Source organism: Manis javanica, chromosome 1, assembly GCF_040802235.1.
Source record: "Manis javanica isolate MJ-LG chromosome 1, MJ_LKY, whole genome shotgun sequence".
Classification (NCBI taxonomy): Eukaryota; Metazoa; Chordata; class Mammalia; order Pholidota; family Manidae; genus Manis; species Manis javanica.
The window spans coordinates 222,386,344-222,405,160 of NC_133156.1; the positions used below are offsets into that span (position 1 = coordinate 222,386,344).

Here is an 18,817-nt window from a genome sequence, read left to right on the forward strand (position 1 = left end):
CCAATCCTAAGTTGGATGTCTTCATATGTTTATCAAACTATTGATATTTTCATTCCTATTTTTTGCCCATTTACTGTTTACTGATGTGTAGCTTTAAAAATTCTTGTTACGATAAGCCCTTTATTTCGTCACAGTGCTACAAGTATGTTTTCTTTTGTCTTTTACCCTTTTTTAAATTTCAAATTTAAAACTTTTTAGATAGTCTAATTTATTTCCTTTTTTGCTTTCCTGTTTTGTACCCTGCTTGGCAAAGCCGTCCTCCTTTCAAAATTATTTTGTGAAATTACTTGATAATTTCTCTGGTCTTCTTCCAGATTCTCTGTTACATTTAAGACTCTTGTCTATCTGGAGATTGTTTAAGGATAGCAATCAGCTCTGATGTGTTTTCTAACCCTGGGTCTGTGATCATGATTCGCTTTCCTGTGCGTTCCAGAGATCTAGATTTCCCTGTCACATTCAATAAGTGACTGAATGTGGATTAATGAGACATTGCTGGTTGTGGCCCAGGACTCCTAAGTCCTCTTCTGCTCACTGAATTTCTGGTCCAGACCCAAGGAGGAAAATGGGCAGTTCACTCTCACTGGGGCATGTGGGTTCCATGTGACCTGGAGGCTCATGTGACTCAGTCACAGGCTATAGATGCGACCTGGCTCACCTCCACTCTTCCCCCACATCTCATCTGTGCTCTGCCAGCTCTTCTCAAGAAATTTGCATCATGCCGCTGCAGAAGGCACTTGAGGACTGCTTCACTGAGCCATGGCCTGTGTGGCTGCCTCCATGCTCCTCCTGGTCATGTCTCTCCCCCAGGTCGGTCACCAATTGCCCGAGCAGCCCAACCTCTGAGTTATCCTGGAGTGAAGACAGGGGTATTCAAGCGGCGATGGCAGAGGTCTCTCAGTATGAAGGGCAGCAAGGTGTGGAATGAAAGGACAGGTAAAGGGGTAATGGATAGAGGGAGAGGAAGTAATGCATAAAAAACAAAGAGGCTGGTTTGTTATAAGATCTCGAGACTTCAGTGTTATTTTCTATGGTTTGGTGAACAGCTTTTGTTTCTTTATTTGAGTCCCTGTGAACTCCAGGGATGCCAGCTACACTTTGGATAAAGGCTTTTCCAGTCAAGCTTGCAATTTAAAAATTAAAAGAAAAACTTTCCAAATTTGGGACCCACTGGTGTAGAGGACAGGAAAGAATCTGAAGACAGGCATGGAGTCTAGATTAATACTGATTTACATGTTCTCTCAGGTGGGTCTATCTGTCTCCTGTCTATACCATATCCTTATCTATGTGCATATCTGTTTTTAGATACATACCCACATGCACATGCAATTTTGAGAAAGGAAGTAGTGGTAAGGAAATAATGGGAACGGGAGACTAAAGGAATGTGCTGCCTTCTGTTCACCCTCGTGGCAATTCCTATTGGGGGAATAGAAGTCCCCAAGTCCCTGGGCCCCAGCCAGCTCTGCCAGCCCTCCCCACGGGAGCTCCGGACCCAGCTGCATCAATTAGCCTAGAGGCCCGGGGACAGGTAAAGTCAGGAAGGAATTAAGCAAAACATATTGACTCTGCCGCGTGTGCCTGGTTCCTGGGTTCAGAGGAGATTTGCAGGCCCTGATGGAGTCCCTGGGGCTGCATCGCTGGTACTTACTACCAGAAGACTAATGTCTCCCCTTTGCTGTGTCCGCTTGATACCAGGCAGAAAGATGAGCTTCAGAGAGATGGAGTCACGCCAAATTGGCCATGCTGAGCCGTGAGCCACCTGGGGAAGAAAGTGTCCCTGGGAGAAACCTGGGGTCAGCCTCTCCTCAGAGGGCTCTCCTCTGTGCTCTGTTCCAGGGACAGAGTCAGGCTGGAGGGGAATCTGGGAAGCGACTAGACCAAAAGACTGAAGCAGGTGGTGAGTGGACAGACAGGAGGGGCTGAGCGGGAGCAGGGTACTGGCGGGAAGAAAGGACAGGAGGGATCCGGGGGCGCGGGGGTTAGAGAGAGCACCAGACCTGGCACAGGTCCAGCAGGTCCAGACACCAGTTCTCTAGCTGTGAAGCTGTGAGAAAGCCATCCGTCTCTGAGAACCTTGTCTATAAAATGAAGCTTGCTGGGAGGCTGGCAGTAGTCTGAGTGCACTGCAGCAGGGGGGGCCATTTCCCCCCTGAACCTTACCGGCTCCTCGGCAGGCTATTGTGGGGTGAGGGTGTGGGGGTGTGCTCCAGCTTCCTGGCCGTGACCAGCCATGTGTGCAAGGCAAATGTGGCCTTGCTGCCTCTCCTCTCCACCTGTGCCCTCTGCTCTTATAGACTCAGTCCTGGTCTCGGTCCATGCAGAGCTGGACTTTGCAAATGAGGCCTGGCTACTGGCACTCTCCAGAACCCCGACTCTCCCCACCGCCTTGGCCTCTTCTCCATCAAGAACTCTGACTAGCCTCAGCCTCACGACAGGTAGGGAGAAATTCTACTGCCCCTGCTTCTCGGCGGCTCTTACACCACATCTGGGAGGAAGTGGGGGTCAGAGAGAAGGGAACAAGGCTTCCCAGGTGTCCCACCCACTGCCCTCCACTGCCCTTTTCAGGCCAGCTCTCCTGAAGCCCCGAGAGTCCCTCCTATTTCCTGGAGCATCTGCACGGCCCAGTTCTCTCCTCCCTTCCCCACGCTACAGACCTTTCCTCTCCTGCTCCACGTCCCCATCTTCTAAACTTTGGCAGAGTCCCCAGGGGCAGACAGTGGTGGGCTGGACTTCTCTATCCCCTCCCCTGATGACTTGCCCGGTAGGACCTCGGAAGCTTTGAACCCTGGCTGAGGAGGCAGTCCCTGATGGGGTCGTGGTGGGGTGACTGGGTCACCTGTGACTTTGGGGTTGTCCCAGATGCCCAGTCCTACACCCTCTCAGGTGTAGGGAGTTGTAGGTCCTGCCTGCCTCGTACTGCCTGCCCCCTTCACATCCCCTTCCCCCTGTCACAGAGTGTAACGTCCACCACGGCAGGGGGACCTCTTATGCCTGCCTCTCTGGGTAGCAGTGGAACACCAGTGTCTGCTCCCGTCACCGTCCCTGCCAATCCTCCCACAACCACCAGCCCTGCAGCTGTCTTGTCTTCAGCCGTCCTGAAGCCGGGTACTGCCAGCTGCTGCCACCTGGTGAGGAAGGTTGGGGACTTGGAAACCAATACCAAGAGCGAGAGAACCCCTCTCTGTGTTGTTTTCCCCTCTGACCCCTGTATTCTGCCAGCTGGTACAAGCCCAGCAGCTCCACTTGGTGGGAGAAAATCACAGGACCCGAGCTCGGGACCTGAGTAGTGAGACTAATGGACAAGAAGACTCTGGAGACATGTGGACAAGGAGAGAAAGTGCTGTAGTGACATGGCCCTTGACCCCAGCGGTCCCATGTTACCTGGGGGGACAGGGAGTGATAGGCCAAAAAGGTGGCATTTGGTTCCCAGTAACAGATAGGGTCTTCCGGGCTGGGCTGCAGTAGCCGCACTCACCCAGGAACAAAACAAACAAATCAGGCTTGGAGGGGAGAGGGGTGAGGAGAAACAGGCTCAGATGATGAGGAAGGGGTGAGACTCAGCTGCCCGGAGAGCCACTGTACCTGCCAAGGGCCCACTGTCTCCTGCCACCCTGCAGTCCCCAGAACCCTGCTCCTGAACTCCTGGCTACAGATGCCTGGCAACACGCTGAACCTGACCTTCCTCACCAGCCATGAGAGCACCGACCTGAACTGGCTCCTGTGGCGCACAGGGAACTGCCGCCCCGTCCTTCTTCAGCCAGTGTCCCGGGTGTCCCTGACATCTCGTCCAGGCCTGGTTGTCCTCAGCATCTTCAACATCTCCCATGAGTGGGCAGGTAGCTGGGCAGCCCTTCCCTCCTCCTCCCTCTCTTCTCCTTCCCTCTACTTTTGTCTCTTCTTCCTGCCCTCTTCATCTTTCCATTTATTCGTTATGGGGAACGAAGGCTTAGGGGCCCATTGATGTGAAAAATTATAATGAGAAAATGCTGAAAATCTGGGCTCAATTTTGCCTGAGAGCAGATGTGTTTTTTTCAAGAGGCTGAACTGGAGAGGCTGGTGCAGGAAGGACCTCTACTGGCAGGAGGGAGGTTCATCTCAGAATCCAAGGCGACAGGCTAATAGTAAAAAAGGGTCAGGAGCTCCTTCTCCAGATCTCTTCTTCCTCGCAGGAATCCTCTTGGGGGCAGGGATCTTTCTTGCTGGGGTTCAGCAGAGGCTGGACCAACAAGGCAGACCTTGGGCGTGGCTTGGGAAGCAGCAGATTGAGTGGCAGGGGTGGGGCCAGAGCAGGGGGAGGTGCAGCAGCTGTGTGTCTGCAGGCAAGTACCAGTGCTGCTTTGAGGCCCAGAGATTCAGGTGGGAGCTGTACCACGTGGTGAGAGTGCCCCTGCAGGCGACAGACGTGGCTCGGCTTCCAGACCAACTGTCCATCTCCTGTGCCACGTCCCCTGACTTTCAGCTGAGCTGCTGTATTCCCAGCACACACCCCACCTACGTGGTGTCCTGGAGCCCCGGAGAAGGCAGTAAAGGTATGGAGAGGGGCCAGTGCTTGGGGGTCAGGAGCTGGCCTTCCAGCTCACAGGACACAGGCTGCAATTCACCCTGGAGTCTGGGGCCAAGACCAACTCTTTTTAGTCCATACGGCAATCCCAGCTCTGTTGATACAGAAATAACCGAGTACAGATAACTGTTTGCAAAATGTTCCATCCACACCGTCTCGCTGAACTCTCACAAGACACTTCACGAGGGTCGTTTGGTGACAGTGTGCATTTCACACATGAGGAAGCTGTGGCTTCAAGTTCTGGGACTAGTCAGAGACCCCCGGGGTGCCGTTTACCAAAACCCGGGTTCTTCCTCCTGGAGTCTGATGCCCATGTACTCAGCTCTTCCCTGCTGCTGCATCTGCTTCTGAAATTGCTAGACTGGAAGAGCATCCCTGGGCCTGCTGGGATGTAGGTGTGTGTGGGGGCCCGGCCTACGGCCGAGGCTGAGCCCTACTCTAGCTGGACAATGCCCTAAAGATGGCGCCTGCTTTCTAGACTCCACCCTTCCTGGCCCTACAGCTCACCGCATAAGGAAGTCTCCATGATTGGCTTGTCCCCATTTCCATGCTCGTGCTCATAGCATTCTTTTCACATGCTTCCAATAAGACTGAACCTGGCACGTGATCAGTCAGCTGATTTGTTGGGATATGCTATATAAGCTGCTGCTCTGGAGGAAGTGGTGGTTGTTGTTTTTTGCTTTTGCCTTTCGCTAGATGGATGCTCGGACGCCCATAATAAAGATTCCTAATGAACCAGGCCTTCGGTGATCATTCTCCTGCCGTCGCCCTAGATGGCGGGACACGATAGCTGGTGTCGAAACCCGGGATTAAAACCTGGTGTCCGAGGACGGAGTGGAACTTCTCACCCTGCAGCGATCCGAGTGGACACCGTTTGGAAGAGTTACACAAGTGACTGACATTTTGGAGAGTGGTGAGTATGGTCAGGGACAAAGTGAAAGCAACATTAGGTCGTGCGAATGCAAGCAATTGTGGTGTGTGTGTCTAGCCTTTGTGTTCCTTGTCTTGTTCTGTCTTAGTCTGTATATGTTTCTGCATTTCCTCACGAAAGAATAAGAGCGCTGTGGAAAGTTCGCAGGTAAAGTGACGTAGACTAAAGTTCGCGGAAAGCGACGAAAACCAGTTAGCGAGGACTCTCATGCTGTAAGGAGACTCAATTCAGGGGTACGAGCGCGGGCGCACATAACCTCAACTTAGAATAGAGTCAACCTCCTTTCCTCTGCACTATGGGTTCAGAGGTGTCTAGGATGCGGGCGGAGGAACCACTCCAGGCACTCCTAAGGGCTAATGGAACTCCATTGAACGATCTGTGCAAAGCATATCAAGCGGAACCGCTCCCGGTAGGGACAATTCCTATATGGAGTCTAGTCAGGGGGTGCCTTAAGGAGGATAAGCCAAGCTGCAGAGAGGCTATAAGAGAGGGGGGATGAAGTCCTGGAAGATGTCCGGGAGGAAAGATCCTCCGCTAGGACCTCAGAGAGGGGGTCCGAGCGAGGAGGATCTACAGACATGTTGATGGGCAAGGGTCCATATTTGGGTCAACAGAATCAGGTAGGATTCCCCCCAGCGGTATATATGCAAATAGCCACGGCATCAGTGAGGGCCTGGAAGATGCTGCAAGGCACAGGTGACCTACAGGGTCAGCTGTCAAAGGTGTTGCAAGGATCTAATGAGCCATATGCAGACTTTCTAGCCAGACTGATGCAAACAGCCGGTCGCATATTCGGTGATGTTGATACTGCTATGCCCCTTGTGAAGCAGCTGGCCTATGAGCAGGCCAACAAATGGTGTAGGGAGGCCATAAGACCCTGGAAGAACAAAGATCTGAGTACTTATATTAAGGTTTGTAGGGACATTAATGACAGCATGGTGCAAGGACAGGTTATGGCCGCAGCCATAACTCAGGGATTGAGAGATGCTCGTGGCAGGTCAACCCCTCCTGGGGCCTGTTTCTACTGCAAACAAATGGGTCATTTGAAAAGAGATTGTCCCAAGTTGAAGGAAGCCAACGAACTTGCTAGCAGGCCCAAACCAAGATTATGCCCGAGATGTAGAAAAGGAAATCACTGGGCCAGTGAGTGTAGGTCAGTGGTGGATGTGGAAGGCCGACCGCTGCCCCCTCAAGAGCCAAAAAACGGGAGGAGGGGCCCTCCACCTCAGGGCCCACAAATGTATGGGGTGGTTCAACAGATACCCAGAACTCACCACCCTTTGACAGATCAGGGAGTTCACCCAGCACCGAGGGATCACGGAGAGCAACAGCAGGAAGCGCAGGAGTGGACATCTGTGCCGCCACCAGACTCGTATTGACCCCTGAGATGGGAGTTCAAGTTGTAGAGTCAGATTTTAAGGGACCTTTGGCAAAAGGAGTAGTGGATCTCTTATTGGGCCGGAGCTCCACTACTAAAGCAGGGTTAATAGTACACCCAGGAGTTATAGATCCAGACTATGAAGGAATAGTTAAAATTATGGTCTCCTCCCCACGAGTAATCATGGCTATTAGCCCAGGAGATCGCATTGCTCAAATTCTTATGCTTCCTAGCAAACATGATTTGTATGCTCATAAAAATGCTGTTGGAGGACAGCAAGGGTTTGGGTCTTCTGGGGCTCCGCTGGCTTGTCTTACATTGGATTTGGGAACCAGGCCCATGCTGTTAGGGTCCAGGCTTCCGAGGCTTCTCCAGAGAACAAACTACACAAGCATAGAGATGTAAATTCAAGCAAAGTCTTTATTCAGCCAGCTAGCTGGGGTCCAAGTCAGCCCGACGCAGCGGGTCTCAACAAGGACCCCGAGCACTCAGAGCCAAGGGTTTATATAGCATTTTCAAAGCACTTAACTCATAGTAATTTTCCACAACTATACATTATTCTTGCAAGACATACATCCTGGGGTTAAGCAAGGGCAGGGTAAGACTACTCCTCAATGGTTAGGGAGGTTCTGCACGATAAGCTTGGTATGTAAGATTAACTGACCAAGGTTAGCTGACCAAGGGTCACAGCTGCCCACCACCCGGTGCTCATGATTAACTTGTTTTTCAAGGCCTTACCCAAGCCCAGGTTTTTTTTGTTTTTGTTTTTTTCTCTTCTTCCTGAGTCACACCCTCAGAAAATGGTTTCTAGGTTTCTAAGATGGCTATGCTTATGCTAATTTACTAATCTTACTAATGCTTAGATTCTACATTTCCCCACTTTCCTTTGACCATTCCAATCATGGAATGTTTGTTTCTTCCTGCTGTGTGAGTGAATGATACTGCGTCTCAGCATTAGCACCTGAACAGCACTCACTCTTTCTCTAACAAAGGCTATTAGCCGGTTTAAGATACAGGGACCTAAAGTGAGAAGCAGTATAAAAATAAGCAAGGGCCCTGCCAGGGTGGATATCAGGGTTGTAAACCATGGGGATTTAGTAAACCAGGATTCAAATAGCCCTTGGCTGGCCTCTCGCTCTCTCTTCCTTTGATCTGGCCTCTCTCTAAGTTTAGACATTGAATCTCTTACTATTCCGGAATGGTCTGCTGTTAAGGTTTAGCTAAGTTTTATTAGTTCTTTTTCCTGACTCTTAATGCTCTCTGCACTCCTTTACAATGCACACCTTAGAGATCAGAGGTAGGCATTTCTCAGGATTGCTGGACACAGGAGCAGACCGTAGTATCATAAAGGAAGATGAATGGCCGAAGGAATGGCCTTTAAATCGAGCTGCACAAACCTTAAGAGGACTAGGGATAGCCCAAGCACCCCTATGTAGTGCTGCTTCACTGTCTTGGATGGACCAAGAAGGGCACGAGGGGATAATTCAACCCTTCGTGCTAAACATACCTGTGTCCCTCTGGGGAAGAGATATACTAACCCAAATGAATCTCAAATTGACCACGGAAACTTTCTACAGCGAACAGTCTAACTGCATTCTGAAAAGACAGGGCTACCCCAGGACAGGTGGACTTGGGAAGAATTTGTTGGGTCAAGAAAAGCCCATTCCTTTGTCTAACATTACGCCCAGTCGATTTGGAGGGCCCGGGCTGGGTTTTTCCTCAGAGCCACTGAAGGAGAACAGCAAATAAAGATTCAGTGGCGATCTGAGAGTCCTGTGTGGGTTCCTCAGTGGCCCCTTACTAAAGAGAAGAAGGAAGCAGCCCACACTTGAGTACAGGAGCAGCTTGCTACCAAGCATATTCAGGCCTCTACCTCCCCCTGGAACACACCTATTTTTGTGATAAGAAAGAAAACAGGAAAGTGGAGGCTTTTACATGACGTTAGAGCTGTAAATAAGCAGATGGTGCTTATGGGCTCAATACAACTGGGTTTGCCACTGCCCATGGCCCTGCCTAAGGCATCTATCATTATATGGATGACATCCTTTTGTGTCATGAGAGCAGCAGGGAGCTAGAGACAACCCTCAGGGTCAGGGTATGGTGGAAGCACCCACCTCACCCTCAAGAATGCCTTATATAAACAAAAAGGGGGAATAGGAGAAGACTTTAGATCCCCCAGAGACAAATTAAACATCATATTATTCATTTTAAACTTTTTAACACTAGATAAAAATGGCCACAGTGCAGCAGAGCAGCACGGCCAACAATCCAATCCAAAACACATGCCTAAAGTTTTGTGGAAGGATGTGTTGGGAGGAACATGGAAAGGCCCGGACCCAGTGATAATCTGGACCTGAGGCTCGGTTTGTGTTTTTCCACAGGACCAGCAGAACCCCGTTTGGGTGCCTGAACGTCTGATACGCAGAGTGGAAAACTCCGGAGCGGAGGTACAAGATGATCACACTGCTTCTGCTCCTGCCATGGATCCTACAGCAGGCGACGGCGGAGCCGAGCTGCAGCTGCAGCCACCACCGTGCTGAGTTAACGTTGTCAATACCGTGCGGCAGTCTGGAGTCTATTCCAGTGCTATTTAAATAGTAACGCCGCACGTTGATATGCACCACAGTGGACCCTCTGGGTACCAAGAAATCCAAAGTAATAGGGATGAAGTGTGTTAGGAAAGGCCACCAAAGCCTGGTCAGGTGTAGGTGTCATAGGAATATTGCTAATTGTGGCCTCCTCCTGCTTGGGAGGAAAGTCTGTTCCATACAAAAACAGCAACGGGGAGAACGGAAGGTCCTGTTGCAGGCCATGGCAGCGCTAGAGGAAGGCATCTCCCCCTAGAGTATGGCTTAATATGCTGGATCAGTAGTCAAGGACGGGTAAAATCAGGAGCTGCGCATATCAACCTAAGACAGGGCGCAGACCTAAGTTGTCTGTTGCCTGAGGACGGGTAAGAATGCGGCAGACTCCGGACGACCTAAGACAGGCATGATCCCGACAGCCCTTTGGTTATAAAACAATAAAGGGGGAGATGTGGGGGACCAGCCTACAGCCGAGGCTGAGCCCCACTATAGCTGGACAACGCCCTAAAGATGGCGCCTGCTTCCAAGACACCACCCTTCCTGGCCCTACAGCTCAGCGCATAAGGAAGTCTCCATGATTGGCTTGTCCCCATTTCCATGCTCGTGCTCATAGCATGCTTTTCACATGCTTCCAATAAGAATGAACCTGGCGCGTGATCAGTCAGCTGATTGGTTGGGATATGCTATATTAGCTGCTGCCCTGGAAGAAGTGGTGGTTGTTGTTTCTGCTTTTGCCTTTCGCTAGATGGATGCTCGGACGCCCATAATAAAGATTCCTAACAAACCAGACCTTCGGTGATCGTTCTCCTGCCGTCACCCTAGATGGCAGGACGCGATAGGTGTGCTCCAGGCCCAGTGACTGTCTCCTGTCTCACCTCACCCTCAGCTTCCTTACTCAACACGTCAGGCCACCAGTGTCTTGTGTTGGACATTCTGCACTGCCCGGCAGCTGACACCACGTACACTTGTGACCTGCAGAGCCCAGGACTAACCCCTCAGGGTCCCTGTCTCTGTCACCATCATCCAGGGTATGTGGGACTTGGGGTACAGCTGGCAACCCCCCACCTGCCTGTCCTGGGAGCTCCTCCTGGACATTCTCTGCACTGGGCAACAGGGTGGGGCTCCAGAGCCTGCCTGGATTTCTGCCCAAGGAACAGCCCAGGGTAGACTGTGGTCTCTGTGCCCTCCCTGATACCATTCTACAGATGGAGACACCACCTGCCCTGAGGACTCCTCAGCTATTGCCTGGAATGTCACCAAGGCTGGCCACGTTGCACAGGCCCCATGTCCCGTGAACAGGACGGGCATGGTGAAGAGGACCTGCTGGGCCTGGGGACGCACCCACAGCAGCTGCACAGACACGGGGCTCTTGGCCTTGCTTCATAGAGCCTGGGCCTGCTGCCCCCATGCCTTGCCCTCGGTGACCTACCCCTTCCTCACCCAGGACCCAGCTTTAGAATCGTTTACCCCTGAGACCCAGCGTGAAGTTTAGTATGCCCCTCTGAACTGCAGCCTTGGGCAGAACCAGGAAGGAGGTGTGGGAGCCTTGGATGGCTAGCTCTCCCCCAGGGGGGAGGACGCTATTCCCAAACCTTAACCATCAAGTGTGTGTTCCACTAACACTGGTGTTAGTTTCTTCCACATGGTCACCTTGCTTTGTACTTCTTGTTCCTCTGGGGTGGGGTGCTACATGGGGAGGAAGAGACTGGATTCATTAGGAGGGTGCCCTCCCTTGTGAGGACTCACTCACCATTCCCTTCCTGCTACCTGTCTGTCTCAGCTGCTGCGGGCAGGCCAGGGCTGGCCTGCTTATGAGGTGCCACAGATCCTGGCACAGCTGTTGCCTGAGGACGGGTAAGAATACCTCAGACTCCGGATGACCTAAGACAGGCATGATCCCGACAGCCCTTTGGTTATAAAACAATAAAGGGGGAGATGTGGGGGACCGGCCTACGGCCGAGGCTGAGCCCCACTCTAGCTGGACAACGCCCTAAAGATGGCGCCTGCTTCCTAGACACCACCCTTCCTGGGCCTACAGCTCAGCGCCTACAGCTCCTGGCCCTACAGCTACAGCTCTGAGGGTGGAACCGCCCTCAGACTTATTGGCGCTGCTGGGCACCATGACACTTGTGGCCAAGGTGGTGGTGAATGCCAGAGTACAGTGCCGTGGAGGTGATATCTCTGAGCCATAGCAGGAGCCGCCTGGGTAGTGGAGACCAGCAGCTCTTAATCTCTGTGCACATCTGTCCCTTAGAATCACTGTGGGCTGTCAGATGGCAGACTGTTTTAGAATCTGCTCGCCAAATCCTGTCTGCTCTTGGACACCAGTGTCCAAGGCTTTGGAATGTGGAGAAGGCCTGATATGTAAAGAAGGAAACACATGGAAGATGGGGGGAAGGCAGAAAGCGGTGTTAAGATAGGAGTTCAGAGGCATGCACATGCAGATGTGTGGCTATGACATGAGTCCCCTCATCCCGACCCCTCCATATGCAGGGTAGGTAGCTATATGGAGATACTGAAATGACACTTGGCTTTGCAGGACTCACCTAAATCAGTTCTCAGTATTGGTATCAGCCGGTGATTCAAAGGCTGCAGCCAGAAGAATAAGTGGGGCAATGACACTACACACCCTTCCTGTCTGGGAACATGCAACACATATGGGTGTACAGACATGCATGTGGCCCTTACTTCAGAACACTGTGCCCTCGACCTCTGGGCACTGTGCCTAGCTTAACAGACTTGTGGAGGTCACAGAACTGGAGGGCATCTCCTTAGGGATGGAGGGGAAGAAGGTTGTCAGATGCAGGGAATTGATGTGCATCAGGAGACCACCTGCTTGAAGATGCCCAGCGGTTAGCTGAGCAGCTCCCCGTTCCTCCTACCTAGAAACTTTCCCTTCACAGGCCTGCCCACCTTTCCCCTGTCTCCCCACTGGACTAGGAAGGGTGGGTTTTGGGGTCTGTAGTTCCCAATGCCCCTGGCTAGGAAAGTACGGCTCATTTCTCTGTTGGGTACCACAGGCTCTCCTGAGAACCACAAAGTTCTAGACATGGACAGCAGTTCTCTGTGGACCCCAGTCCAGGCCCAGAGGCCCTCGGTGGGCTCAGATCTTCCGCTGGCTCTGGAGACCCTGGCACACAGCCTGTATACACAGGATCACCCCTTCACCTTCAGCCTGTCCAGTGTGCAGCTGCAGACCCAGCTCCTGGGACCCACATTTCCTGCTGACTATACAGTCTCCTTGTCCACTCAGCCCCCTCTGGACGTACAGATTCCCGTGCGCTCACTGGCACCGTTGGGTCGTCTCGGAACCAACATCAGTATTACTAGCCTGATGCTGCGAAAACTAGATAGCCTTCTACCCTCAAACTATGGAGAAGGGCTAGGGGACTCCTTCTATGCCACGCCTGGACTGCACTTTGCCATCTCCATCATGGCAGGTGGCCAACCTTCAATCAGGGAGAAGTCATCATGGACTTTGGGGACACAGATGGCACCCCCCACTGTGTCTTCTGGGACCATGATGTCTTCTGGAGCAAGGGGGGCTGGTCAGATGAAGGGTGCCAGGTGCAGGCAGCCAGTACCAGCCCCACCACTCAGTGCATCTGTCGGCACCTCACTGCCTTTTCCATCCTCATGTCCCAGTACACTGTTCCAGAAAACCCCACACTGGAGCTGCTGACCCAGGTGGGCTTGGGAGCCTCCATTTGGGCACTGCTTGTGTGCCTGGGGCTGTACAGGCTGGTATGGAGAGTTGTGGTCTGGAACAAAGTTGCCTACCTACCTCAGGTGGCCCTGCTCAACGTGGTGCTCTGCCTGCTGGCTGCAGACACCTGCTTCCAGGGAACCCCACTGCTGCCTCCAGGGCCCCATAGCCCACTCTGCCTGGCTGCTGCCTTTCTCTGCCATTTCCTCTATCTGACCTCTTTTTTCTGGATGCTGGCTCAGGCCCTGATGTTGGCCCACCAGCTGCTCTTTGTCTTCCATCAGCTGTCCAAGCACAGGGTGCTCTCCCTGATGGTGGTCCTCGGCTACCTGTGCCCCATCGGGTTTGTGGGTGTTGCCTTGAGCCTTTACCTACCCTGAGGGCAATACCTGGGGGAGGGGGCATGCTAGCTGTATGGGAGGGGAGGGGCACTCTACACCTTCGTGGGGCCAGTGCTGGCTATTGTGGGTGACAACGGGCTGGTACTAACTATGGCTGTGCTGAAGTTGCTGAGACCATCGCTGTCAGAAGGGCCCCGGGTGGAAAAGCACCATGTTCTTCTGGGGTTAATCAAAGCCCTGCTCGTTCTCACACCCATCTTCGGCCTCACCTGGGGGCTGGGGCTGGCTACTCTGTTAGAGAAAGTCTCTGTAGTCCCTCACTACACCTTCACGATTCTCAACACCTCCCAGGTGGGTGAAAACGTGGTGGCTGTGCTTTCCGTCCTTTTAGATGGTCTAAGTCCCTGCCAGTCCCTTCTCAGGGAGGCATGGTTGTGGAGCAGAAACATAGGCTCGGGAACTTTAGAAAGCTCAGGCTTGGATCCCAGTTCTTCCACCGATCAGCTTGGTAACTGTGGACAAACCTCTCTGAGCTTTGGTTTTCTTATCTGTGAAATAATACCTGGTTTTGTCAGAGAAGTCAGGGAACTGTCAGTACTGAATCCTATAATATTGCTGAGGTAATCCTAATGGTTAGGAAAAGCACCTAAAATGGATCCTGTGCACCAAATGATGTTGACACAGAACTCGAGATGGGACACTTCAGGATGTGAATTAGACAAGAGGACAGAAGCTGAAGGGAGAGGGAAAGGGCTGACTTCAGTTGATTCCTTCCTCCTCTGCCTAACTTATCCCCATGTCCTTTCAGGGCGTCTTCATCTTGTTCTTCGGCTGCCTCATGGACAAGAAGGTGCGTCTGGCCACCTAACCTCTGCCTGACTAGTGGTGCCAAGGCTGGAACTTGGGCCAGCATAACCCAGGCATTTATTTCTGCTGCAGGTACAGGAGGCTTTACTCAAACGCTTGTGCCACACCCAACCTCCCAACTCCACCATCTCCATGGTGAGTTCCTGGCTTTGAATCCCCAGTTCTCCTAAGAGCATGTCAGAAGGAGGTGTTCCAGAGCCTTCCTCAGAGGAGATGGGCACAGTTTAGAAGCCAAGAGTAGATTGGGGTTATTTTTAGAATGAGCACTTCTCAGTGCTTTTCTCCAGAAGTGGAGAAAGCAGCTTCGTCAGGGCAGTCAGAATCAGGTTCCTGGGTTCCTGATCACAACCGGGACTCCTGCTAACTCTCTTGTCCCTGGTTTCTCCATCTGAAAATCTGCCTCCAGTTACCATCTGAAGGGAAACGGTAGGACAGGTGTGCATGGGAGTCACTGTAGCTAAGAGCAAAGTACCTAGATCACAATAGGAGGGCAGGTGATAATGGAAAACTGGATACAGCCTCTGCAAGAGCTGACAATATAATAAATGCCCTGCAACTGGGCCACCTCACCCCTTCCTAGGGCACAAGTGACACCTGCATCCCAGAACACAACAAAGAAAGAAGTGAAAATGCCAGGTGAGAATTAAGCTTTCTTGGGAGCAGTGTGAGCAGCACAGGGTGAGGAATGCAGCGAAGGTTTTCCTGGCAAAGCTCTTGGCTGAGGTTCATCCTCATATACCTGTCCCAGCGCAAAGAGTGGGAAACAGACTATCAGGACAGATATTTCCAGGTGGGCTGGTGAAGGTGGAGGCCTCAAGAGAGCAAATGGTATAGCATCTTCAATTGCTTTCCCAGGAAGCTGCAGGGAATTTCTTCTCCACCAACCCTTGACTCTGTTCACTGAGAATTCCTTTTCATATTATCAAGTTTAATTATCCTGTAAAGCCCTTGCTTTGAAGGAACTGCAATTGCTGGGCTTGGTGTCTGGAGGAGAGGGCAGCTGAGGAGGCGGGGCAGGATCTCCTTTCACCAGCCCAGACCTTCAGGGTGAGCACTTTCCCGGGGAGGCAGAAGCTACAGACAAACTACATGCTCAGCCTGTTCCTCCAAGGGAGTAGAGGGAGTGTGTGAATCCACCAGTGCCCCTGGCCCCATGCTCCTAGCCCTTCTCCGCCCAAAGCTCAGGCTGCAGGAAAGACAGGCTGTGTTTCGATTAGTCATAATCCCTTCTTTTGGAACTCCCGGGTCCGCACCCCTAAATTACCCAAAGAAGAACAGCATAAAAACCTAGCTAAAGTTGCCTAAGTAATAAGCCTGCCTCTGCTATGAGAATAATGAACAGATATGAAAATTCAAAACAAGTGCTAGTAAAACTGTCTCAACCAGTTTTTAACTACTCAACAGCTCATATTACAGATGTATTTGATCAAAAGCTTTCAACTATTCAGTGATTTCTTTTCTGATTGCTTCTTCTTTATAGGTACAAAGAAAGGATGACTTAACTGACAGGAATTCTGATGTTTCAAACTGAGGCGAAGGACAGAAATTGGTTTGCTTCTTTTTAAAGTTTAGGAAAAGATGAAATTAATAGATCCCTATTTCTTTAACCTTTAAAAAAATATTAACATAACATGAGAGTTTCATGGACGTAGGCATGCAGACCAAAAGTCACTGGTAAGAGCACATTTGTTAAGAATGTATCAGACATTTTAAAGTAGACGGAGAGCACTGCAGACTGCCCAGAATTCAGGAGAAAAGATGACAAATGCTGACAGTTAAAAGTAAAGCGACCAAGCTATGACTACACGAAAAGAAGAAATACTTAAGAAAAGCCTTTCGAGGACCCCAAGATGTCCAGCTAAATTAACTTACAGAATCCACAAGAGGATGACAACAGGATTCTAGAAACCTTTTAGATAAATGAAAATATTCTGAGTGGGTCTTTGTTAATTACAAAACTTATGGATATTTTTATAAAATAGAATGGGAACACGTTGTTGAAATAAAGATGTGTTACCACATGCCACTGAAAACACTTCTCTTAGAAAAGCTATACCTTCACTTAAACCATTTGTGTGATATTTTAATTACACATAAACTGGCCCAAGTATTTCTCTACATGGTTTCAATCAAGAAGTTACCAACTCACCGGGCAACAGCAATGTTTCTATGCCTTCCTCGTACTTGTTCCAGCCCCGAGGTGTGCCAAGCAGCTGCTGAAACAGTGGGGACTGTGCCTTGCTGGTTTTCTTGACAACACAGTCACATTGCAATTTCACTTCCTTATTTAGTCTCAATATTTTAAACTATAAAATTATTTTTGAACAATTCAAATAATGCACTTGTACTTTAGAAGCAGCATAGACTGCTTTTCTGAATATGCTTTTTTATAAAAATGTGTTCTCATTTTCCTTCTCAACTGTGAGCACATAATCAATGCATGCTCTGCAGCAAAAATACTTTAGAATTGATAAATGGAATAATATTAAGCCTTTGTTCACTTGGCTGTCTACATAAAGAAAAAGGACTATAAAAGGAGGCTATAGAGGCAAATACAAGAAAGTGAGACTGAGCAGTGATTCCATTTCTAAACAGATGGCTGAAAGAAATAAGTAGGCAAGTGAACAGATAAATGGATAAAGAATATGCATTCCATGTTTACACCCTTAAAATAGATGCACTTAATAACAAGTTACAGTAACAACACAAAGGAATGCTATGTGGTCGTTAAAAATTATGTATAGCTACACCTACTAATATGGAAAAATGTTTTGGCTCTATTGCCAGTAACATTCATAGTCCTAAGCAACATTCACAGAAATGGTCACAATTGAGACGCTTGCTTCATTGAAGCACTAAGCATATATGTTTAGTGCATGCCGGTTGAGAAAAAACTGAGGATTTTTATTATGTTGTTCAAAAATTGTTAATTCATTTTCATTTAAATCCGAGAAAACAGAAGCATCTTCAGAGCAATAAGCTCACTTCAATGGAGCAATGGGGAAAAAAGGTGTTGTTTAAAGCAGGACCCTCTTTATGTTCCTAGCAGCCTCATGGTTGACGAATATGGTTAGATTACAAATGAGTGATCAAAGGCAAAATCTGCCAGTGAGCTGAGAACCACACTTACCTCTTATAAAAAATAAAGCAAATAGTTCTCCAATACTTTTCCATTTTATTAATGTTAACAAACATGGTATTTATGTATCTAAACATTTACTGTTAAGTTTTCGGTGACGTTTAGATTCTAAATTATCTTTCGATACTTAAGTTCATGTAGGCACACTGGTGTGTATTTTCTAGAAAACACTTATCTTTAGGTAATAAATAGGAATGAGCATAATTTGCAAATGTTACAAAGATGATTCCAAATCTAATTAACTTCTTTCCCAAGCTGCAACCACTCACTAAGCCTTTAATGAAAAGAGAGACCAAAAGCGATTGCTTCAGCGTATCACTGGGTGAGATTCCAGTGACTAAGAAATCCCTGAAAGCAGTAAGCTGTGATTATTGGAAAGCTCAGAACACCAGCAAAGCTACTGCAGAGTGTTTACCAGAAGGCCATAAATTTGTTTTCCTCAGAGGAGCTAGAAACTATAGATCTCCTTTAGTAATGCATTGAAATGGCATTGCCTAGCGTGAATGTTACACAGAAATTCAGGTTGCCTCTTCTTGATCTATTATTTTGGATAAGCTTCTACTATCATAGCATGGCCCTGTAAAGGAAAAAAAGTTCAGTGAGAGCAATGAAAGGAGATGAATCCAGCCAACAGAGGCACCAAAGAACATGGGAAAAATACAGCTCTGGAGTTTGATTCTGGTTCTGATCTTCAAATACTGTGTGATCTTGGAGAAGTTATTAGCCATTCTGGGCCTCAGTTTCTTTTGTAAAATGGGGCTCATGGTGCCTATGTCATCGTGGTTTATGAGCATTAAATTAGCATGCTGTGTGTACATAGACATGTATTTATGTACACATACGTATAAATACACACATCAGAGTCTGTCCAGTAGTCTGATTCCCAGTAGATGCTCTATAAATGGTTTCTATTAAAAGTGATTTTGTATTTTCCATAATGAGCATATATTAACTTTTAAAAACACAAATCATAAACATTGTTTTAGGAAAAAATTAGTTTCGATTCATGGCCTAGTATGTGGTCTATTCTGGAAAATGTTCCATGTGCACTTCAGAAGAATTTGTATCCTGGTGCTTTTGGGTGTAGAGTTCTGTAGATGTCTGTTAGGTCTATCTGTTCTAATGTGTTGTTCAGTGCCTCTGTGTCCTTACTTATTTTCTGTCTGCTGGATCTGTCCCTTGGAGTGAGTGGTGTGTTGAAGTCTCCTAGGATGAATGCATTGCATTATATTTCCTCCTTTAATTCTGTTAGTAGTTCTTCAACATATGTCGCTGTTCCTGTATTGGGTGCATATATATTTTTAATGGTTAT

General features: G+C 49.3%; 2 protein-coding genes and 1 long non-coding RNA gene across 5 annotated transcripts in view; 2 read left to right on the forward strand and 1 right to left on the reverse strand.

Moving 5' to 3' along the window:
- The first annotated feature begins 1,829 nt into the window (after positions 1 to 1,829).
- On the forward strand, positions 1,830 to 3,122 carry LOC118966966 (uncharacterized). Its single transcript, XR_012122387.1, has 3 exons — positions 1,830 to 1,894; positions 2,292 to 2,432; positions 2,952 to 3,122. It is a non-coding gene; the product is annotated as an uncharacterized lncRNA (long non-coding RNA).
- A 6,648-nt stretch (positions 3,123 to 9,770) lies between these two features.
- LOC140844174 (adhesion G-protein coupled receptor F3-like) lies at positions 9,771 to 16,850 on the forward strand. Its single transcript, XM_073215661.1, is given in 4 exon segments — positions 9,771 to 12,898; positions 12,901 to 13,850; positions 14,308 to 14,349; positions 14,439 to 16,850. Coding segments are annotated over 4 exon segments (1,623 nt in total). The 5' UTR covers positions 9,771 to 12,423; the 3' UTR covers positions 14,595 to 16,850.
- Positions 16,851 to 17,521: 671 nt separating this feature from the next.
- HADHB (hydroxyacyl-CoA dehydrogenase trifunctional multienzyme complex subunit beta) overlaps positions 17,522 to 18,817 on the reverse strand; it is a 96,205-nt gene continuing 94,909 nt past the window's right edge. For all 3 annotated transcript variants that reach the window (XM_073215623.1, XM_036990634.2, XM_073215622.1), the window contains exon 16: positions 17,522 to 18,082. In XM_073215623.1, the coding sequence (XP_073071724.1) occupies positions 18,047 to 18,082 (36 nt within the window). In that variant the 3' untranslated portion in view covers positions 17,522 to 18,046. The remainder of the gene's footprint in view (positions 18,083 to 18,817) is intronic.